The 24,645-nt window shown below is 42.6% G+C and overlaps 1 protein-coding gene across 1 annotated transcript in view; it reads left to right on the top strand.

Annotated features, from left to right (window-relative positions):
- The window catches only part of LOC137546606 (lysophospholipid acyltransferase 2-like), a 45,338-nt gene that overhangs the window by 13,897 nt on the left and 6,796 nt on the right, over positions 1-24,645 (top strand). Inside the window, exons 7-12 of the mRNA XM_068269268.1 lie at positions 5,360-5,489; positions 12,863-13,037; positions 16,215-16,318; positions 17,884-17,948; positions 19,048-19,180; positions 21,514-21,665. Of these exons, the coding sequence (XP_068125369.1) occupies positions 5,360-5,489; positions 12,863-13,037; positions 16,215-16,318; positions 17,884-17,948; positions 19,048-19,180; positions 21,514-21,665 (759 nt within the window). The remainder of the gene's footprint in view (positions 1-5,359; positions 5,490-12,862; positions 13,038-16,214; positions 16,319-17,883; positions 17,949-19,047; positions 19,181-21,513; positions 21,666-24,645) is intronic.

Raw genomic sequence — 24,645 nt, 5'->3', positions numbered from 1 at the left:
TTCTCCTCTTCCTCCCAGCAGCCCCACACTCTGTGCTGCTATCTTTTGGCTCCTAATGCATGTCATGTGATCAGGTGCTGAAGGATGGAAGCATAAGTCAAGTGGCAGTTGGGAGGAAAAGGAGACCTGATGCAGCACTGAGCGGGTAAATATTACAGTGCTCTATGCACTACTTTGCAAGTGGGGGTTTTAATGACAATTACGTGCTGGGAGGGGAGCGAGGGGGCAGAATGACTGGCCACTATGTGCAGGGGGGCCCCATTTTGCTTGGGGGGCCAGGGGTCTGTTACGCCCTTCTGGAACCTTTCACTTATCCTTTGTCTTGACTTCCTCACACTTACTCTCCACAAGGCAGTTCTCTACATGTTATTTCTCCCTCTTGTTTTCCCACAGACTTCTGTAGCTATCAGCACACTCCCATAAATGCGTCCTAGCTGCTCTCTTAAAGAACAACTATCAGCCATACTATGCCAGAGAAAAAAACACATATTTAAGCAGTTACTTACTTGCTGTACTTGCTTTAGAGATGTATTTCCCTGTACACGTTTTGATTGCTGTGTATTTTATATCGGGAAATGGACAGAATTCTGTCCATGGCAGGGGCCATCTTGGGTCCTACAGGCTTCGGCATCCCTCGCCCTGCATCTCCTATTCTCTCCTACCCGCACTATTACTCAGCGAAGCGGGTAGGAATAAAAGCAGTGCACACAGACTCACCTCCATATGGTTCCACGCGCTGTAGTTTCCGTCTATACACTCTGCAGTACCTCTGCGGTACCGCCGGCGGTAGTGCAGAGTGGATAGAGGGGAACTCCAGCGCGTGGAACCATATGGAGGCGAGTCTGTGCACACTGCTTTTATTCCTCCCTGCTTCGCTGAGCTTTAGTGCGGGGAGGAGAGGAGATGTCAGGAGGGATGCAGGGCGAGGGGGGGATGTGGGGCGAGGGAGGATGCGGCAGGAGTGCAGAGAGAGGCACACAGCATGAGGGGGGCCGAGATCAGTGACGGAGGATAGCTTCTGGCCCCCCTCTCTGCGCCCTAGCAGCTGCAAGCAGCTAAACAACAGGCGGCCAATCAGAGAAGAGCAGAGGTGAGGGATAGAGGCTTCAGCCTATCAGGCTGAATTAGCATGCATTACAACTTCTCTTTTGCGGCCAGCATTCGACAAAAGAGCCTGGGGACTAATAAACTATTGGAAAAAAAGTGAGTTGATTTTAAACTTTAGAATTGCCTTGCTAGCATCTTTTTTACTTACTTAACAGTTTTTAATAGAGCATTGATTATGAATTTTATGCCTAACAGTTACTCTTTAAACACCAATCTCACCAAGGGGCTGTTGCACTTTTCTCTGACTTTCAATTAAATTAAACTAATTCAATTAAAATTAAAGTTAACTAAATTAGAACTTCTGATATTCTTTTTTTTTTTTCACAATATGCAATTTTATATTCTGTAATTCTTTAGGCCTTGTTCACAGTGGTACGTTACAGCTGCATTGTAACGTGGCTTGCCGCATTGCAGTGCACCACCTACGTGATGCTCACAGTGTGGTGGGTATGTTGCGGTATAACAGAGTGAGGCATAGTAACACACTACCTGCAATGCATCCCATGTCCCATATTTTTATATCCTTCCTTCATGCCACATTGTATCTATTGACTGTGCCCTTTGCTTCTTGGTCACTACGTTTAATGATGAAATAAGTTCAGTTTGCTTACTGTAATGGCCTGGTAGTGTACAGCTCTGCCCACTATGCTTATAAGCCTGCTTATGCTGCTCTTGCAAGCATGGTTACACTGGGTTACCTTTGAAATAGTTGTTTTCTGTCAGGGATTTCCTTCCCTGAGCCTTTTGGGATCCTCTTCCTAACCTACAGAGTCTTTTCTGTAGGGGTTCACCTTGTTTTATCACAAAGGTCTATTAAGATGGTCACCTTTAACCTCCATCATCTGCTAATCCCTGAGCTCTCACTTCAGAATTTATTGTCCAGGTTCAGGGTCTCCACGTCACGTGGAGGACTGATATTCACCTTTCATAGCAGGAAGGCATGCTGATACTTATCGGAGGCAGCCTGTATTGCAGACCATAACAGCCTGATAGCAAGCAGATTTTAATAAATCCAGGCCACGTTTTGCAGGATCACTTATGTTCAGCAGTATTCTTCAGAAGAGAAACTTGGTTAAGAATGCTGTATGTCTAAAGATAGGTTGACAATGTAACTGCATTTTTCCTTCATGAGCTTGGACCACCATGAATGACATAGGTATAGTGATATTGGCTGGATAGGACACTCAGGAAGACCTCACAGAGGCAGCAGACTGACAGCGTGAAAACACTTGCTAAGGGGCGTCATGCAGAGTTTTTAGAACTGGCCACAGAGATTTTCCATCACTCTGGAACATTGGAAGGGCTGCACATAAATAACCGATCAGCTTTTCCAGGGAGGCAGGAAATCATCTGCTCACTGGAAATGTATTACAATTCATCTGCAGAACTCTGCAGGGAAATGAGTCTATCAGTGTTCAAATCCACGAATGATTCTGCAGTATACGTGCTGTTTAATGTCCCAGAAAATATTATTATTAAAATGGCAAATGCACAAGTTTACACGATGCACGATGACCTATCTGTGCAGGACCCATCTTCAGTTACATTCTAATGGCTTATGGTGGGGACACAACATGCAATTTTCACTTGAGATCTGATTCAAGCAAGTGATCAGATCAATATTCAGATCTGACATTAATTGGATGTAGAAGAACTTCAAGCGTAAACATTCATTTTTTTTCTGATAATATTTCCGAATGACTATTGAACGAAAATGGATTGAAAGGACATAAACATGGAACGATGGCCATTATTTTGATCAATATTTCTCAGCATGTTAGATCTGCTTAGTTTCCATCAAGAAAGATATTGATTTTGGGTTGGGAACAGTCACTGGTAGTCAGTAGGCTGTATATGTGTTTGCCCAATCCGATCATTTTTTTCAATTGGAAATAGGGTCTGAAGTGAAAATTGTATGGTGTGTTCCTACCTTTAATAAAATATGGCTAAGGCTGACCAAATACTATTAGGTTTGCAGTAGAACAATTGATATCTGTCAGATTTTAGCACAAATCTATATCAATCACCACTAGCTTTACACTGCTCAACACCCCCCCCCCCCCCCCCCCCCTACACACACACACTGCTGTGATTTATTCTGATAAGAGTAGCCATTTCGGATCAATAGTTCAAACATTCTAAAATTGATTTGGAAATCGATTAAACCTCCAATAGTGGATGCTTAACTCACGGCTAAAACACTGTTTTTGTATTTTTACTTACTTGGCTATGAGACTGATACTTATTTCGTGGGTATAGGGAGAGGAGGCTGAGCCAGCACTGCAGTTAGGGTACTTTATTGTAAAAGGCACTTACAGTTAAACAGCAGCCAGATGTCAAGGCAGGTTAAGTGGGCGCCAGGTCTGTGTCCCTCTGCGGACGTCCGTTTCGCGCTAACAGCGCTTGTTCACCGCAATGGGGAAGGTTGGGGGCGGGCTGCATCAGCGTTGGTTACATACCAACGTCACGGCGGCACTTCCGCCTACGTCAGCAGGCCACGCCCCCCAATTTCAATGTCAACACGTGACGCCCACTCGCCCTGTGTGAAGGACTAAAAGCGTCCATGTAACCTAGCAACAGGGGGTACGCCCACCGGCACGCCCCGTCATACGGCTCAGCGCTCAGCCTCTCAACAGAGGGTGCACAGCAAAAGCCGCTGTAAGTAAACAGCGGTATGCGTGCATACAGAGACACATACTATATTAGAGGTCAATGAGTAAAAGGGGACCCACTGCGAGGGAGGGAAGCGGGAGCCGAGACTAGCGCGCCCGCGGGCGCAACCCAAGGTGCCAGATCAATAAGACATAGAAATAAAAAAAAAATAAAACGAAAAATTCTGCACGTTTTTCTTCTCTCTCTCTGGACTTGGCTGTACCTGTCCTGTGTGCGTCCTGGCGCCTCCCTCTTTCTTCTCCCTCCGTGAGTTTTCAATATATACACCTTAGGTGTTTATGTTTATTTTTATTTCTATGTCTTATTGATCTGGCACCTTGGGTTGCGCCCGCGGGCGCGCTAGTCTCGGCTCCCGCTTCCCTCCCTCGCAGTGGGTCCCCTTTTACTCATTGACCTCTAATATAGTATGTGTCTCTGTATGCACGCATACCGCTGTTTACTTACAGCGGCTTTTGCTGTGCACCCTCTGTTGGGAGGCTGAGCGCTGAGCCGTATGACGGGGCGTGCCGGTGGGCGTACCCCCTGTTGCTAGGTTACATGGACGCTTTTAGTCCTTCACACAGGGCGAGTGGGCGTCACGTGTTGACATTGAAATTGGGGGCGTGGCCTGCTGACGTAGGCGGAAGTGCCGCCGTGACGTTGGTATGTAACCAACGCTGATGCAGCCCGCCCCCAACCTTCCCCATTGCGGTGAACAAGCGCTGTTAGCGCGAAACGGACGTCTGCAGGGGGACACAGACCTGGCGCCCACTTAACCTGCCTTGACATCTGGCTGCTGTTTAACTGTAAGTGCCTTTTACAATAAAGTACCCTAACTGCAGTGCTGGCTCAGCCTCCTCTCCCTATACCCACGAATCCACTGTTTATTCTTGCCGGAGCACGCAGCTCAGAGGGACCTACATCACTACGGTACATCATACAGCATAGCCCAGCCTGGCCTCCTGTAGCAATCCCAGTTGAGTGCTGGAACTTTACTTGCTCTTGCCCATACTGATACTTATTTCTTTGGTGGCTTCAGTTATTTTACGTACAAAGCAGAAACGTAGTGTAGGCAGTCACTATCCTCTTACTAGATGCCATCTCTTCTTTTCAGTGCAACTTGTACTCCCTGTTTATTCTGCCAATCACTAATGGTGGAGAACATGAGAAAACCTAAGTGATCCAGCAAACCTGGACTGGATTTTTTACAAACTGACAACAATTCCAATGTAATGGCAGAGCTCAGCTCAGCTGAGTCATAAAAAACAGAGTGAGGATGGCTGCCCAGCACAACCACGAGTCATTCCAAAAAATGTTCTTGCTGTGGTTATGTACATGTGATGCCAATCATACATCTGCTAATACAGAAACCTTTCAGCAACTCCCACTGTGATCTGATAGGTGGGTTGCAAACTGTCACCACCACATATCGTGTAGCTATTAAAAATCTCATTCCTGGTTTCAATGATAACTTTGGTACTTCTATGTTCTCCTCCTTGTCCAGCTTTTATAAATCTCTTCTTGTTTCATTGCCACCAATGTATTCCAATGCCAATGTATTGCCAATGTATTTCTTCCTCACCTACCATTATTTCTCTAGGTCCCCACCTGGGCTCCTCCCATATTTTAGCTACACCGTGGGATTTTTAGGACTTCTTGCTGGTCCTGTATGTTCCTTCAGGGACTATCAGATTTTTATACATGGGGAGGGGAAGAAAGGAAACCCAAACGTAAGTAAAGCAGAATGATGAGTATTTTCACGGTTAATATTCTGTATGACCAAATACAATTGTTTATTGTGATATAAAAATATGTATAAAATCCAGAAGCAGTAAATAGCATCTGTACTCTATTACCAACACAATAAATAGAATAATGTAGATTTGATGAGTCAGCATGCAGTATTGTACATATGCATACACCTAGACCAGTCTTTCTCAACCAGGGTTCCCTGGAACCCTGGGGTTCCTTAAGTACTCTGCAGGGGTTCCTTGGCATTTTTCTAATCGTGGGGGAAGTATAATAGAGCACACTATAATAGGTGGTACTGTAACAAGAAGCACTGAATTGGGGGGGTCAGGAGACAGTATAATGAGTGGCAGTGTAATAGGGGGTAGTGAAATGAATAGCCACACAGATTTTTAAGACCATGCCTCCTGCAAAACAAATGCAGGGGTTCCTCGAGATCAAAAAGTTATTTTAAGGGTTCCTCCAGAGTAGAAAGGTTGAGAAAGGCTGACCTAGACGCTCTCCCGGGTAGTAAAATCATACACAGTAACCCATTTAAAGAAAAAAAATTGGGACCCTTTGTAAAATGTAAATAAAAATAAAATGTGATGTTTTGAAAACCATATGGGCTTTATTCAATTACTTTACTGTACATCTTTCTCCAGGAGATCATTTTTCAACTTTTTTTTTTAAAATAAGTTTTCAGCACTTTGCAGTTGAAAAAGTACCAAAAAGTAGGTGAAAAAGTGGTGGCTTAAAGGGCATTTTTTTGACAGGGTATTATAATATCACCTAGGAGAAAACTCAGGAGAAAAAGTTAAATGCATACGGGCCTCAGATCCCATAAAAAGACAAGGACAACATAGCAGATGTTGAACCTAAGAAATATTGTTTTTGAAAAAATATATTTTTGTTCTAAATTTGAAGCAACATGTTTCAGATAAGTTAGGACAGGAATATACCACTGTGTTGCATCGCCTACATTCTGTCCAGGGACTTGCATTCGGCAGGTAAATACTCCAGAATGGTCGGCTTTCGCACCACCGCTCTATTACCATATAAAACCAGTATTTTATTTAAATATTTATATTCGCCCTTCCTTGGAATGGTTGGCATTAGCAGCACTGCCCCTTAAACACCAAGACACCAGCCCTTGACCTCTGACATGACCCCTGGGGCCCTTATGCAATTCATTTTTTCTCCTGAGTTTTCTCCTAGGAGATCATTTTCCATTTTCTCTTTAAAATAACTTTTCAGCACTTAGCAATTTAAAATGTACCATAAGGTAGGAGAAACTGTACTATTAAAATTATTTTGAGGGTTTTCTTATTGACTGGTGGTCTAAAAGCCATTTTATCGACAAGGTGTGACAATATCACCTAGGAGAAAACTCAGGAGAAAAAGTTAATTGCATATGGGCCAAGGCGTCATCTAGTTTATGATTTGGGTATCCTCTACTCAGCCTGTCTGGTGGATACGTGTTTCCATCACGGCTGGTTTATACATTTTTTCATATGATGTCATGCATGTCACAGGATTCCAGCTGGCAGAGACTTATTCACCTTTACCACCCTTGTTTTCGACCTTGTATTATCACTGTATATGGGGCTTTTTTGTGTATAGAATTGTTATCAACTATTTACTGTACAAATAACCTCTTCTCTTGTGACATGATTTTATTCTCACATGGTGCCATTATGTTCATATACTTATTCCTGTGGTTGACCACTATGTTAGACAGCACACCAGACCGCTGTCTTAGACCCGTTCCTTTTACTTTATGTAATTGTTTTTAGTGAATTTTGTATTTGGATTATAACAACTTTGATATTAGCTGATATGGTGCAGTGTAACAAAGCACTTTTCCTACCCCTCTGGATATGATTGTTATCACTGAGTTGCACACCTCCTCTTTATTTATTCATTTGATAATTTAAGGTGTTGCTTGTTTGTGTGATTCATGCAGCTAGCCACAGGTGCAGACATTTGTAACATACTGTTTATACTGTATATTTAAACTGTAAGTAGGTAACTGATGTTAAAATGTTGGGTTACAGATTGCCCAGGAAGCTCACGGTGAACCAGAACTCCTATGGTAGGAGTGTGTAAGGGGCTAAAAAGGACCAAAAAGCCCTCTTACTAAAATGCAATGCAAAGCAGAATTTTGCCTTCTTAAAACAGAAGGTATTTATGATTATTCAGGTTGGAATGAGCATATGAGGTCCCCCAAAATGCATCACTGCTATTTATACTAATGTCCCCTTGTTGTCCCTGAAAGCTAAACACGCCTCCATAACTGCTGGAATGCAATGATATGTCAGCTTGTTAATTGCACAGAGCTACACTAATCCAACAAGCATACAGATTGTTTCAGGCTGGTTAGTCATCATCAGTGCATGATATGGATTAATGTGGCTCTGTGGGGTAGAACTTGAAACACCCAGAGTTACAGATTACCCAGCAAGCTAATGGTGAAGAGTTCTGGTTCAACATGAGCATGCGGAGCAATCTGTCCATGCCATGCACTGATGAGGACCAGACAGTCTGAAACAGTCAATATGCATGTTGGATTATTGTGGCTCTGTACAATTAACAAACTTACACATCATTGAATTCCAGCTGTTCTGGAGGTGTGTTTATCTTTCAGGGACAACAAAGGGTCAATTTGCATATTCAGCAGTGATGCACTGTGGGGGACCTCATATGCTCACTCCAACCTAAATAAGCGCAAATGCCTTCTGTTTTAAGTAGGCAAATGTCTGCATTAACATTTTGGCAACCCTCCTATTTAAAATTATTTTAAAATCATGACCTTAAAATGGCTTGTATGTAATATCTAATGTATGTGATGATGAATATTGTAGGTAGTTTATATGAGTTCATGTATACTGCGTATGTAAATGCAGTGTTATGCTTGTGCTATATGTGTATGGGGGCCGTCTACTACGATAGGTCCTCTGTAGCCACATCAGGGGGCAGGTAAACCATCTCTCCTGTCAGTTAGCGAGAACAGGTGCACTGAGCTCTGAACGTTTCACTCATTGTAGCCACATCACTGGAGTGAACCAGGAAGAGCTCAAAAGTGCCTCTCTTGGGTTACAGGTACTATCAAACGTACAAGAGAAGCAAACATGAATTGCTGCACTCACTCATCTCCTCTCCAAAGCTGTCCATTCCAACACCATTCAACTATGCTGAGTGATAGGTAAGCCAACAGAGTAGAGGAGCAGGGAAGCAGGCAACTGCAGCCACTACTGGGTGTCATGAATATTACAGAAACAGCAGTCATGTACAACACTTGCAGTCCCCTTTTTTTATCCTCTATAATAAAACCCTTGTGTCTCTGCCTCCTGTGTCCCTGTGTGTGTGTGTCCCTGCGTTTGCGTTACTGTGCATGTGCCACAGGGACACCCTTTGGACAGGGAGCAGGACAACCAGGGGGCCGCCGGCCGGGCAGACGTGTGCGCGCGGCGAGTGGGTGTGCGCTGGCAGGTGGCGGGGTTGACGGACCTAGCACATTTTTAAACGGGTTAAGGTCACTATCAATATATAAATTACAAAAAAATAAATCATACTGTACAGTGTTCTCCCCAGAGCCTTTCAGCAGGGCGGAGCGCCCACCTGACCCTGCCCTCCCGCCCGGCTGCCGTTTCCCCTGGTCTGTAGCAGAGTTACTTCCTCCTCCTTGAATCATTACAGCAGCAGCGGCTGTGTCTGTGCAGCCAGCTCGCTGTTATTCAGGGTTGCTATCTCCGCCCTCTTCCCCAGCTCCCTTCGTAGTGTAGAGGGGCGGGGAAAGCTCCTGTGAAGTAGTTACACACAGGACAGATAAACTTGCACCGCGGGACTAGAGATGGGAAGTTCGGATCTTTTCAATGATCCGGATGATTCGAATCGGATCATTGAAGAGATCCGGATCTTTGATCCGAATCTCGGATCATTTTACTACCGGAAGCATTCGGGGGTGAAATGAACAGCAGGACAGGTCTGTGGACAGGAGAAGGGGAGGGAGTGGACACACAGAGAAGGGGAGAAGATGGACAGAGGGCAGGGAGTGGACAGAGAAGGGAGGAGGGACGAGCAGAGAGCAGAAATGTTTGCACGTAATACCCACATGCTGAAGTCATATGCTTTACATATATTTCACCTATATGTTCATCTGTACACTTTGAAAGAAAAGGTCGCACAGTGAAAGAAAGCATTCCCAGAAGATAAGTGCAGCTGTTTAGTGCCGAGTGCAGGAGGATTATATTGCCTTTCAATCACAGTGCCTGCAAAGTTACTGAGCTGTGCTGAGCCAAAAGCTTCCAATGTGTTCACTGTGCAGCACTACGGAACAGCCAGCCTATAATGAGCAGCACATTGCAGCCAGTATGTGTGCTCTACACATATCTGGCAGTGGCACCCATGTCCCCTCTCTCTCTCATCTACCTGTCTCGCTGCAAGGCTGCCTCCCATACAACAGAGCGATCCATCTCAGCTCTGCTTCCAGGACCCCGCTGCCCGCTGAGAGGGGGCGTGTCGCTCCTGGCCCCGCCCCTTTTGCGATCCGAATCACTCATTTTGATGATTCGGATGATCGACTCATAAAATAGATTCGGATCAAAGATCCGAATCGTTCATGATCCGGACAACACTACGCGGGACGCCAGGCTCTATTCATTCCGGCAAGTGTCTTGTCACAACGGGGGAGGGGGGCTGTCTTGCAGCCGTTGCTGTGTGGCAAATGCCTTTTATGTGCAGACAGAATTAGTTTAGCGTCACACACTTGTACTACCCTCACTAATGAGTAATGTGGAGAGGAGAGCTGTAACCTTGCAGAAGATTTCTGCTGATTATAAAACGGGACATTACTGACCTTCTAGAAAAAAAAAAAAAAGCAAGTTAGCTGTAATCTTAGCTAAACTTGGAAAATACTTGTGGTTATTGCTGTCTAAACTTCAGAGCACTTTATTCAGCAGCCTCCTTCTTTTGATATTCATAGCACAGTAACTTCATGACAGACTGTGTGTGTGTGTGTGTGTGTGTGTGTGTTATCCTGCGTTGTCCCAACCCATCCAGTAGTACCTGACCTCGGCACGCCGAGGTTTACGCGCATACACCATTACTCCGCATGATAAACAGGGCTGTGGAGTCGGTCCAAAAATCCACCGACTCCGACTCCGACTCCTCAGTTTCGGATTCCACCGACTCCGACTCCGACTCCACGACTCCGACTCCTCTAATTTGCATATTACAATTTTGTTGATTAAAAGTATGTAACATGAAATTCGTCTCTTAACTGCCAACGCTTAAGAATTTTAAAAGACAACTGAAGTGAGAAGGATATGTAGACTACTATATGTATTCCCTTTAGACTAAAACTAGTCCTTGGTAAGAGTACTTGTAAAAGGTACAAACCGGAACAAAGAACATCTATCAGGCCCTAGGCAATGTAAGTGTGGGTACATGTAAGAATGATGTGCAGGTACTCTGCAGGGGAATGAGGAGATTGTAAACAGACAACACCTCTGTATTCAATGTGCACAGCATTCTCAGTGGATTCCCTGCAGCTCTGTGGGGAGTGCATATGTAGAGTATAGTACTACTGTGTAACAAAGTAAACCTGAGACAGATGAAAATAAAGTTTTATACATACCTGGGGCTTCCTCCAGCCGCCTTCAGGATAATCAGTCCCTAGTTGTCCTCCTCCACCACCTGGATCTTCTGCTATGAGTCCAGGTACTTGAGTCAGTCAAGCGTAGTGCGCATGCACACACTCCGCCACCTGGAGCATACTACACCTGTGCAGCACTATTGCGCAGGTGCAGAATGTTCCTGGCTGTGGGAGCGGGGTGCGGCCGGACAGCGCTGACTGGCTGAATTACCAGGATTCATAGCAGAAGATCCGGGTGGTGGAGGACAGTGAGGGACTGATTAGCCTGAAGGGGGCTGGAGGAAGCCCCAGGTATGTATAAAACTTTACTTTTCATCCGTCTCAGTTACCCTTTAATTTGTAGTCACCAAACCAAATTTTAATAACATATCAAATTATTTGATTTTATCAGCAAAGGGAGTGCATACATTTGCATAAATCAGCATCAATGCAGAATTATTTCCATCTCGTTGACCATCTCTATTAGTGACATAGCTACACATCAGGCTTTATTCTTACAGCATAGATGTTATTTAGTATATATAAGAGATTCCTGTGTACACATCATATATACAGTCACAATCAGATATGTATATCTGACCTTAAAAATACGGGGACTGCTTTATTGAAGCAGCACAAGTAACTAATTTTGATTGGTTTATTTCATTTTTGTGGACTAAGCACAGCTATTACTGTATATATACTGTATATATACATTATTTTTAATGACTATTATCTGAGAAATAGAACATTTTATCATATTTTCTATTTTAATTACAGTTACAAATTCATTAGGAGTCGGAGTCGGTGCATTTTTTTCCGACTCCGACTCCAGGCACCCAAAATTGCCCGACTCCACGACTCCGACTCCACGACTCCGACTCCGACTCCACAGCCCTGATGATAAAGGAAGGTTTGCGCGCGAGCAGCCCGCGTGTTTCACAATTTTGAGTCAACCCCCCAGTGTGACCCTCCCCACCCGGCTACTTTTTCATGCCACCCGGCTGGAAAAATATTCTGGGGAGAACACTGCTGTAGTGCAGGTATGCTTTTGCACAACTGACATTTCACTCACCTTTTAATGTGATGTGATATGACCTAGGTGAGAACTGGAAACTTGTCTCCAAGCAGGAGCTATTTCTTTTAATAAAGTCACTCAAGGTTTTTTGGATCTCACAAGCTCTACACTGGTATCCAACCTTAATCAGGCCAAGGTCTCTTCTTCTACCTTGAAGTGTATGCACACTCAGTAAGTTACTCTAGTTATGTATGAATATATTGTATGTGTACACCTCAGTCATAATCTGCCACGCCTCCTATAGTTTAGTATTTATTTCTTAGAGAGTAGCAATTAATCTACCAGTATGTTTTAGGCATGTAGGAGGCGACTGCAGAGGCTGGGGGAAACCCATGTGAGCATGGTTGGAGCAACAGACATAGAGTGGGAAAAGGTTCCAGTCAGGTTTGTAATGCAATTGCATCCTCTGCCCTTAATGTTTTCCCTAGCTTATATTTCTGGTTCCCCACAAGGCTCTTAAAAGCAGAGCCTTGTGGGGAACCAGGAATATAAGCTAGGGAAAACACTTCCAGATGACAAAATATTCACCCCATAAAACATGTTTTGATGCAGTCTTAAACTTGGAGTACAATAACACTATTAATATGGGATGCAATGCACTCTTCAAGTAAAAGAACATAAGATTTACTCAGTGATACTGTTATTTTTTCTTCTAACACTAGGTGGCAGTATGCAAGAAGCTGTTGCTATGCTGTGTTCTGCTAGCTATACATGTTACTGTGTCGGATCTGTTCCCTATATCTATTGACCCAAAGTCTTCAATAATTGGTCAGTTTTCCAATCTGTACCTAGCAGGAGCTTCAAAGAGACCCAAGTACTATTTTGCCTGGACTCTAGGTGAGAATGTTATTTTATTAAAGAAATGTAAAGCCCTTTACATCCATTTGTTTTATCTAATCCTACTAGACTAGATTATCAATAGTATTTTAACTTCACAAAAAAAGTCCTCAAATACCTGTATTTCAAACAGAGCACTGGTGGTCACATGACCGTCACTGAGCTTTGTATGAGGGAAATCCTGGTTTCTCTGAGCTCCCCTACATTGTAAGAAGGGAGGTGTGGCCAAGCTGCTGCTCATCATCCCTACCAATTATCGAACAGGGTGTGGTGGCAAGCCTGAGGGTGGGAGGAGTTTGAACAAGACAGCTTTTTCAGTCTGCGAGGAGAGCAAACCTGTGAATGGGGAACTACAAGGAGCAGCACTGGTCACACAACTGCCAGTACAGAAAAGGATAATTTGGGAGTTTTTTTGTAGAGGTAAACTGCTTTGTAGTTGAGGTAGATATGAACCCTTGCTTAAAGATTGCTAGAGGTGGGCTTTAAAAGAAATTTCAAACTCATAGTTGGTGGACCCAAAATTTGAGAACTACAGGGAACAATAGCCGTCATGCAATTGCTGCTGCTACAATCAGGGTAAAGCTGTCCACACACCATACAATTTTTTACATTTCTTTTCAATTCAAGATGTATAAACTATTTTTTCTGTTCATTGTAACATTTGAAAAATCTGACCAATGTACCACACATTTCAAATTTTCCCCTATTATAAAAAAAAATTGAATGAAAGCTTAAAAAAATGCTTGCTTTTCTACATTACGAAATTGTCAATCTACCACACACAATACAATTTTGAAAAAAAATGTATCAAAATTTTCCACCATTCCCAATATAGAAAAATTGAAAAACATTGTGAAATCCGGTATTGCAAAAAAGAAGTTTAAAAACACGCAAACACTGGTGCACATGACAGGTAGGGGCTTTTTTTTTGCAGCTCCTTATACATTTTAGTTAGGGAGGAGGGTGTTGGGAGGGAAGTTCCTGCATAAGGTACTGGTCATATAGTCTATGACAATGTGCAACTGAACTCTCTCTCCTGTCTGTGGCTGAATTGCTCAGCTCCTGCTTGATTAGGTATTGCAGACTAGGTGCAAGTTATTTGCACTTCTTATTGGCTGACTGGCAGTCTGCAGACTACATAAATGGCAGAGTGCTGTCTGGGAGTGAGCATTTGTTCCTCTTTTGTTTGAAGCCCATAAAATGACCATTTTTCATTCTTAACATCTCATACAATGTTTTGAAACTCTATGGTGCATAATAATTTGGAACAGTGCATTTTACATTTTTTATTTTTTAAAATATACCGTTATCATTAAAGAGACTCTGTAACAACAAAAAAAGTTCCCCTGGGGGGTACTCACCTCAGGAGGGGGAAGCCTCAGGGTCCCAATGAGGCTTCCCCCATCCCTGTAGCTGCAGGCAATCCAGCGCTGGCTCCCCGAAGCGTCCCGCAATCCTGGCTCGACAAGCCTGATAAGGCTTGATATATTTACCTTCCCTGGCTCCAGCGGGTGGCACTGTTGCGGTTCTCAGCAAAGAGATAGGCGGAAATAGCCAATCTCGGTCGAGTCCGCTCTACTGCACAGGAGACTTGCGCCTGCGCAGTAGAGTGGCCTGACAGCGATCGGCTATTTCCACCTATCTCCGAGCGGAGAGCCAATACTGCGCCTGCGCTGGAGCCGGGAAGGTAAATATTTACATCCTCGCTGTTTGGAGGGGCACAGCGAGACCGCTGTGGGACACAGGAGGACAGGGAAGCCTCGATAGGATCCGGAAGCTTCCCCCACCCGAGTTGGGTATCCCCTAGGGGAATTTTTTTAGTTACAGGTTTCCTTTATGAGGTTTATTCAATAACATTCAAATTATACTGTAATGGTTGATTACATCAGGGGAGTGTTCTGTGTGAGAGTAGGGTTAGGTTTAGTCATAGTAAAGTATCGGTAATCATTACTGATATTTTACTGTTGGAATTCAGGAGTAAAATATCGCTAATTGAAGCAATATTCTACTAGCTGCAATCCCCTGCGCCATTTTTTCCAGACACCAGTCTACTGGGAATGCAGCTTATTGAGACAAATATGCGGACAAATAAGGGAAAAAATGGCCTATTGCGAATTCAAAGTAATACTTAACCTTTTTTCCTTTACAAAGACCTCTAGTTATAGCTGAAGTGAAGCATAAGCAACATGTTGAATTGGCTATGAGGAGCACATGCCTATAGCCAGGGCAGTCATAAAAGCCTTCTATAAAAAAACAGAAGTAAGGCCATTCCTTTCCCAAAGCAGGAGATGGATTGATGCAATGAAGGTAGACATGGAGGCTAAGGGCCCGTTTCCATTGCATGCGGTGCGACGTGGCTACATAGCTGCAACGCACCGCAGGTGTCCTGAAACCAATGTACGGCAATGGAACAGTTTCCATTGCGTGTGGAGCAATCTGAGAATCTGCAGCATGCTGCAGATTCTCGCACAGCCGCATCTTGCCGCCGTCCCCTCCATACACTACCACATCGAGAGCTGCGGGAGTGACGCGGAGGTCATCGGAAGTGATGAGATGCGGCTAAGTAGCCGCACTTGCATCACTTCGTAGTGGAAACAGGCCCTAAGGCTTGGTGTGCAACGATAGGGATGGTTGATAAATGTTGGTGGAGCAGGCCAGGGCTCTTCTAAGTCTCATAGAGCAGTAATATAATGTTGGTCATAAAAATCAATCAAAAATCAAAAAATTGATTTTTAAAAGACATTAAAAGGTGTTTTCCTAACATATCTAATTTTGCAGCCCATATGAACCTACCCTAAAGCAATACGTCACATTCCAATCTTTGCTCGCAGATTTACGATAATCTCATGGTGGCAAATGGTTAACATATTTTTAACACTTAATTTCCCTGATTAAAAAAAATCATATTGGTAGAGATTATAATAAAAACACAGCATATTCCTTTCCACTGTGTAAATTGCATTCTGCTTTAATGATACGTTAGAGAAGGTTTATCAAGGAAAACTGGAGTAAAAAAAAGGGCAGTAGTCTAAAGTAACCAGACAAGTTAAGTTTTTATTAAAAGCATGTCTCTTGATAAATAATCCTCTCTAAAGGTTGACTCCAGTACAGGAGCAATCATCGTCAGTTGTGAATAGTGTGAATGCCTATAGATGACATTTATTCATTTATGTCTAGCTGATGCCATAAATAATGCAGCTGGCTTTGGGTTTAATGGTATCTCCGAAGATGGAACTGAGAGATGGGATTCACTTTCCAACCTAAATATATTAAAAATTGAGGTAAGTGCTCTACAGATTTGCCATTTGGTTGTTTAGCAAGGTCTCTGTCAGAGAACAATATTAAGCTTTTCTGCCCAATAGTGATGGCTTCACCCTTCTGCCCCCATTCTCACTCTGCCACACAGACACAGAATACCACATGGACATACATTTCAGGTTGGTTTGATTAGTCATCAATATTAACATTGTTATTACCATTACTAATTTATACAGCGCCAACATAGTGGCACTTTACAGAGAAAAAAACAAGCACAAGGTGCATAATAATACAGACAACGGTATATACAAAATATAGAAATTGGTACATAATACAGAATTGGTAGATATAGTAATTACAGTAACAATGTAAAATGATGAACAAAATATATAGCAAATTCCAAGACACAGAAGGATGAGAGAGCTCTGCCTTTACAAGCTTACAATCTAAAGGGAGGAAACAAGAGGTGGGGTAATATACAATATGTAGTATACAATATGTATACCTAGAGGAAGTGTGTATTTTGGTTATATTTAGTAAGGAGTACAACTTGGCCACAGAAGGTGGGGTAGTATACAGTATGTATACCTAGAAACAATGGGCTTGATTCACTAAGACAAATAGCATGCCTTATCCGAGTTAACACACATTATCAGAGATATCACACCTTATAAAAGTTAACATGCCTTATCAGAGTAGCATAGCGAGCGCTACAAATGTATGCCTGCTAATTGGCAATGACGAGAGCTCCACTCGTCCTGCCCTGATCCCCTGTGGATTCGTAGCACTCGCTATGCTACTCTGATAAGGCGCGATAACTCCGATAAGGCATGCTATTTATCTTAGTGAATCAAGCCCAATGTGTGTTTAAGGTTATATTTAATAAGGAGCACAACTTGGCCAGAAGTTGAAGGGGAATGGCCTAATTTAGAGTTTATGCTTGTTGGAAAAAGTAGGTTTTTAGGGAGCGGTTTCAGATTTCAAAAGCTGGAGAGTGGCAGCTGTGTTTTTGAAGGAGATTCCAAAGGAGGGGTGAGGCATGTGAGAAATCTTGTACACGTGAATGCGAGGATGTGATTCTAGAGGAGGACAGAAGAAGGTCGTATGCAGATCTGAAGTTGCGGTTGGGGTAGTATCTGGAAACTAGTGAAGAGATGTACAGGAGAGATTATAGAGAGCTTTATAGGATAGGGTTAAGAATTTTAAATGGTTCCTCAGGTTAATTGGCAACCAATGAAGAGCATGAACATGAATATAAAGGTTAGTAAGAAGTCATCACATATGAAACAGGAAGGAATGGCTGATGATGGGACTGAAGTATTCCCATTTAGTCTGACTGTGGAAACCTATTTTTTACCACAAGAACTGTAAACTTTATGTGCGTTAAATATGTAACACGATTCGTATATGTAACATTTGCATTACATGTACCTAAAAGTACATACACTATATTACATATATACAGTAATTACATTTTGCAGAGCTCAAATATGTTCTAACTGTTTTAAAGAGATATATATTTTTTCCAAGCCATTTATACCGTACAGTATTTTTCTTATTCTGTTCTGTGTTTGTTCTCCACTTTCAGACGGCTACCAGCTTCAAGATGTATATTGACAACTGGAACATCCAGACAGCAGTCTGGTTAAAAGAGTTAAGTACGGAAGTAGTTCTGAATGGTGAGGCGGTGACAAGATCCACTAGGCCCCAGATACATTATTCCTTCCCAGCTTCTGCACATACAGCCACCACCACAGCCAGCTTCCAGTGCTACAGACATGCACATTGGCTTTATCTATATTGTGTGTCTGTACTTTAGCACACTTGTAATAGACCAAAGTTCCAAATGTCAAATTATAGTGCCAGTTTTCATCTGATTATTGACTGTAGAGTAACAGCTATTATTTGTACTGACACTTTAAAATGCAAGACGTTATAGGAAATCTGTACCAAGGGCTTGAACCTCTATTTTCTATGCCATACATAGCAGATTTAATGACTTCGACTGAACCTTCCACTAATCTTTTGCCCCCAGCATTTCTGACTGTATTTTCCTATTGATTTCAGACACCTTTTCTGTTGAGAAGGTGATTGGGCACAGCAGTAAGGTTTTGTCCGGTGAGGGCAGGAGATGAGTTGGTTTGAACAACAGAAAACGTTGTACTCCATACAGCAGTACAAAGCTAGCAGAGATAGGGTGGGATCATTTTTCCTCTGAAAAGGAAACAGTTGTTAATTCAGGCAAGCTGAGAAGCTCACAGGACGGGGCAATAAATTACACCCAGCAAAAACTGGTTACGTTTTTCTTATGTCCTGATACCTGAGCAAGATTGGGAGGGACATGGTGGTACACTAATCATAACTAATTAGCTGATTTCCAATTGGGAAATGATTAATTGCCAGACAGGGCTGCACTACAGAGAACTTACAGATGATTGTGGGAGTCCACATATTTTGCAAATCGCCAAAACAAGCTTAACGTCTTGTATTTATGAACATTTATGTTAAGTGAAGAGGAAAGATTGTTTTGCTAGAAAGACATAACATTAAGCACCAACTGTCATACCTTTTTTTGTAAAAAAAACAAAGAGCATTCTGTTCACTACACATATAATGGATTGTAGAAACAGAATGAAGGATGCATAAAGCTACTACGTAGACAAGGGGGTACAGATATTTTACATAGTGGTGAGCTCAGCAAATAGCTGATTTACTGCTGGCTCAGCAGACTTACACTGTTTTTTTAATTCAGGGTGTGCTATGACCGGTGTCCATACAACCCTCTGCTTGCCACTTTTGTGCTGTCAGCAGCTTGGCATGGTGTGCACCCAGGATACTACCTCACGTTTCTCACTGCTGCGCCAGTCTCGCTAGCAGCTCGCAGGGTAAGTAGACCCACATAAAGGATGCTTGTTTGATTTATTTCTGTAATGTAGTACTGATGTAAGATGCTGATCATTAGAGATGGCCAATGTGCTGCTATTCTGGCTTACATGCAAATCAGTAAAATATTTAAAGCGGTTGATCTGCACTTGTCCTTTTCCGGCCACTGGGGAGCAGTGGGAGATGATGTCAGGAGGGTGTGCCTGAAGAGAGGGGAGTTTCAAATCCTCCAAATCAACCAATCCTGTGTGTGGCTGAACCGGAAAGACCCATGCCATGGAAGTCAACTCCACCCCCTCTGCACAGCAGGTACGAATCAACCACAATCCCCCCCAAAAATACCCAAACATAAACTCACTTCCAGACCTGTTCTCCAGTCACTGTGAGAAATATGTAAGGAAAAAAAAATCTCTGGTTTTCTGTCTGACCCAACACAAGATGCGTGCATTTTAATTTGCTGCGGCCAAACTTCGGCACAGGGTGAAGCTGAAAGACGGCTCACCCTTCACCTGCTGATAGTCCGGGCCGTTAATGTTATTCCCTCTTTGGGTTGCAGCAACTCAGGGGCGACACTTAATTTGGGCACTGGCAATTGCTGGTAGAGGAATAAACTTGTGTTTTTTTTTCTAATTTGAGCACTGGCGCCCAAATTAGTCACTAATCGACGCTATAGCCGTAATTCTCATTACTGCCTATTGTATGGCGGCACCAAAAAAAGCTGTCTCGCACAAGACATCCACATGCATTACATCACCATATTCTTTGGGAGTACTTAGTGATTAAACCAGCTCCTTAAATGAGGAGATATAACAAATCAGGAAATTCAATTGTTTTTCTCAATAGACAAAAAGATTGATTTAAATTTTTTTGTACAATTAATTATTTTTATCACAAAAACTGGAAAAAAAAACACATTTTGATTGAATCTTGTATAGCCACTTTTAAGGTATCCATACATGCATCAATTTTCCCATGCGATTCCTAACAGATTTGATCACTCTGACTGAATCTGCCTAGAAGCTATCATCCAAAATGTCTTATCGATCTTGACCTAAAATCAATGAAAAGCATTGATCAGACATGAGAGATTATTACTGTCAATTAGTGGCGTGGCAGAAGCAGCAGACAAACAAAAGGTCCCAGCTTTGCAATGCTGCAGCTGGATCAATTTTCAATAGATTTCATGGAGGCGCAGAATGCTCTCGGGCATGAAAATGCGATGGGGTCGCACACGTGGCCACGTATGCGCAATAGATCATGACTGAAGACAACTGGCTGACTTACCAGGCCAGCCAGTGGAAGATTGAGGCAGCCCCTGAGGACGTGGAGGAAGCCAACAGCCTAAAGTGGGATGGAGGAAGCCCCAAATATGTATAAATGTTTTTCATTATCTTTGGCAAGTTGATTACAAACTCATACATATGATGTCTTATCTAAAGGTGGTCATACACTTATAGATTTGCAGCAGATTCAACCATCAGATAGATTTCTGTCAGATGCTTGTCAAGTAGAATCTGACAGGAATCTATCTGATGTGTGCCACACACTAGGAACAGATTTCCAATAGATTTCAAAATTAAATCTATTGGAAAATCGATCTAAATGCATTATTGGACCATTAGATCCAATGCAACTCTATGGGGCATCGATCTGCTGCTGGCACCTAGATTTTCCTTGCTGTCAGATAGATCAAATCAATTGATCGATAGATTTGATAGAATCGAATTCTGATCGATTCCATAGAAAAACATGTGCAAAAAACGGAAAGACAAGTGTGTTCCCTGCCTGAAAGAAAACTGTGCTAGAAGCAGAAGCTTGATATTGTACTGGACATAGAAAGCATATTTGATGTAAGAGACCCGGGTTTCCATGTTGACTGAAGTCAGCATCTGTTCGGTAAGTTTTCTTTTTTTAGCAATGCTCCAGGGTGGCCTACTGAGAGTGCATATAGTACCTTCACTAATGCTTTCTATCCTATCACCCCCATATACAATTACTGCTGTATTCAATATCTATACTCATTCCTACTATTACTATTGCCCATAGCCCTATCTATACTAATCTCCCACACGGCAACCTATCCTATAATCATTGCAATGTCTAGTGGGCATAAACTGCATTTAATTTGCATTACATTTGCCTGAAAGACCGAATTATTAGCCTCTCATTGACCATCTCTTTCATCAGTACTACAGTATACAGTATAAGGTGATACAGCTGTCTTTCTGTATAATATTTCTAACTACATTTCATCTACATAGTTGTCAGCTACAAAATGGAAGAGAAAACCATATACAGTATAGTATTGTTTCTCACAACAATTTCCCTCCCTCAGGTTAGGCAGAATGTACGTCCCTGGTTCCAGCACACTGTATTACACAGGTCCATGTACAGTGTCATCACATGGGCTTGTACACAGATCATGATGACCTACACTGTGGCACCATTCATACTGCTGGAGCTTGGACCATCACTGCAGCTGTACAGGTAACTAGACTGAATAATTCATGTCAGAATTGGAATAAGTTGGGTTTTTTGTTTGTTTGTTTTTGTATAATGTAAATTTACCTATTACTTTGGGTCACCAGCCCTAGCAGCCTTATTTCAACTTAAATTATTATTATTCATATAGCGCCAACATCTTCTGTAGAGCTGTACAGAATATACTGTGTTGTCTCTTAACTGTCGCTTACCTGGGCTCACAATCTAATCCTTACCATAGTCATACATCTACAGTGATGTGAAAAACTATTTGCCCCCTTCCTGATTTCTTATTCTTTTGCATGTTTGTCACACTTAAATGTTTCTGCTCATCAAAAACCGTTAACTATTAGTCAAAGATAACATAATTGAACACAAAATGCAGTTTTAAATGATGGTTTTTATTATTTAGTGAGAAAAAAAAACTCTAAATCTACATGGCCCTGTGTGAAAAAGGGATTGCCCCCCTTGTTAAAAAATAACTTAACTGGTTTATCACACCTGAGTTCAATTTCTGTAGTCACCCCCAGGCCTGATTACTGCTACACCTATTTCAATCAAGAAATGACTTAAATAGGAGCTACAGTATCTGACACAGAAAAGTAGACCAAAAGCACCTCAAAAGCTAGACATCATGCCAAGATCCAAAGAAATTCAGGAACAAATGAGAACAAAAGTAATTGAGATCTATCAGTCTGGTAAAGGTTATAAAGCCATTTCTAAAGCTTTGGGACTCCAGCGAACCACAGTGAGAGCCATTATTCACAAATGGCAAAAACATGGAACCGTGATGAACCTTCCCAGGAGTGGCCGGCCTACCAAAATTACCCCAAAAGCGCAGAGAAAACTCATCCGAGAGGCCACAAAAGGACCCCAGGACAACATCTAAAGAACTGCAGGCCTCACTTGCCTCAATTAAGGTCAGTGTTCATGACTCCACCATAAGAAAGAGACTGGGCAAAAACGGCCTGCATGGCAGATATCCAAGGCGCAAACCACTTTTAAGCAAAAACAACATTAAGGCTCGTCTCAATTTTGCTAAAAAAAATCTTAATGATTGCCAAGACTTTGGGGAAAATACCTTGTGGACCGACGAGACAAAAGTTGAACTTTTTGGAAGGTGCGTGTCCCGTTACATCTGGCGTAGAAGTAACACAGCATTTCAGCAAAAGAACATCATACCAACAGTAAAATATGGTGGTGGTAGTGTGATGGTCTGGGGTTGTTTTGCTGCTTCAGGACCTGCAAGGCTTGCTGTGATAGATGGTACCATGAATTCTACTGTCTACCAAAAAATCCCGAAGGAGAATGTCCGGCCATCTGTTCGTCAACTCAAGCTGAAGCGATCTTGGGTGCTGCAGCAGGACAATGACCCAAAACACACCAACAAATCCACGACTTTGGAGTGGCCTAGTCAAAGTCCTGACCTGAATCCTATTGAGATGTTGTGGCATGACCTTAAAAAGGCGGTTCATGCTAGAAAACCCTCAAATAAAGCTGAATTACAACAATTCTGCAAAGATGAGTGGGCTAAAATTCCTCCAGAGCGCTGTAAGACTCGTTGCAAGTTATCGCAAACGCTTGATTGCAGTTATTGCTGCTAACGGTGGCCCAACCAGTTATTAAGTTCAGGGGGCAATTTCTTTTTCACACAGGGCCATGTAGGTTTTGAGGTTTTTTTTCTCACTAAATAATAAAAACATCATTTAAAACTGCATTTTGTGTTCAATTATGTTATCTTTGACTAATAGTTAAAGTTTTTTGATGAGAAGAAACATTTAAGTGTGACAAACATGCAAAAGAATAGGAAATCAGGAAGGGGGCAAATCGTTTTTCACATCACAGTATGTATATGTTGTGTAGTGCATGTATCATAGTCTAGGGCCAATTTAGGGGAACTTATCTGTATGTTTTTGGGGTGTGAGGAAACTGGAGTGTCTGGAGGAACCCATGCAGACACGGGGAGAACATACAAACTCTGTGCAGATAGTGTCCTGGCTGGGATTCAAACCTGGAACCCAGCACTGCAAGCCCAAAAGAGCCTGGGATACTGTTAGACTTGGGACAGGTGTCATCACTTGTTTTGGTCACTTGAGCCACGGAAAGATTAGCCCTGCACAATGCATAAATGTACAACAGCCACCCCAGACAACTTAGGGACACCTGTCTGGGGACTCCCAATGCTTCTTGCCATTCTTTGTTATGTAAGCTTGAGATATCAATCAAGCACTGCTTCAAATCCAATTGTCTGGTCTACTTGCACTATTGACTCAATACCACATTTTAACCAAACTTTGTCCCCTGCACAGCTCCAGCAAACACTGGTTCTCCCACAATGGGGTGTATGGATTCCAGCTGCGCTGACTAGAGATCTTCTGTAGAATATCCCATACCTTGAGTGCTAGTTTAGCTACTTTGTTCCCTTTGAATGTGTGGAAACCAAACCCATGCTGAATATCTCTGCTGATTCTAATGCTGGGCACACACGGTAAGATTTTCCGTGTGATTTTGCGAACCAATCATTTTTCCCGCACAATTCCGCACTCGATTCTGCGCTTGATTCTCTTATCTTCATTCGTTTTTCTTATCTTTTTCCATTCACCACTATGAGAAATCGAGCGCGGAAACGAGCAATATCGGACATGACGGATTTTATCAATCGGATCCATCTATCGCACGGAAAATTGTACTGTGTTTATTAGGCATTACAAGTCATTTGTTAATTGAGATAACCACATTCCTCTTCTTGACCTAGAAACATGGGATTTTTGACAGGCCAGATAGTAAGATGGGAAGTTGGGAAAGGCGTGTCCTCTGGTAGACCATGAGTTATTTGTTGTCTCATCTTGTGCCTATAACTCCCCTAAACAAATGAAAGTAATAAACAGTATAATCTACCAAATATGCTTCTAGGCAGGTGCACTGGAGAATTAGGCTGTGTTCCCATTTGGTGGAACCAGCAGGAGACGACGGTCTGCCGTGGTCC

This window comes from Hyperolius riggenbachi, chromosome 2 (assembly GCF_040937935.1).
Source record: "Hyperolius riggenbachi isolate aHypRig1 chromosome 2, aHypRig1.pri, whole genome shotgun sequence".
NCBI classification, from domain to species: Eukaryota; Metazoa; Chordata; class Amphibia; order Anura; family Hyperoliidae; genus Hyperolius; species Hyperolius riggenbachi.
The sequence above is the reverse complement of the archived record's forward strand: the minus strand, read 5'-3'. Positions and strand labels throughout refer to the sequence as shown.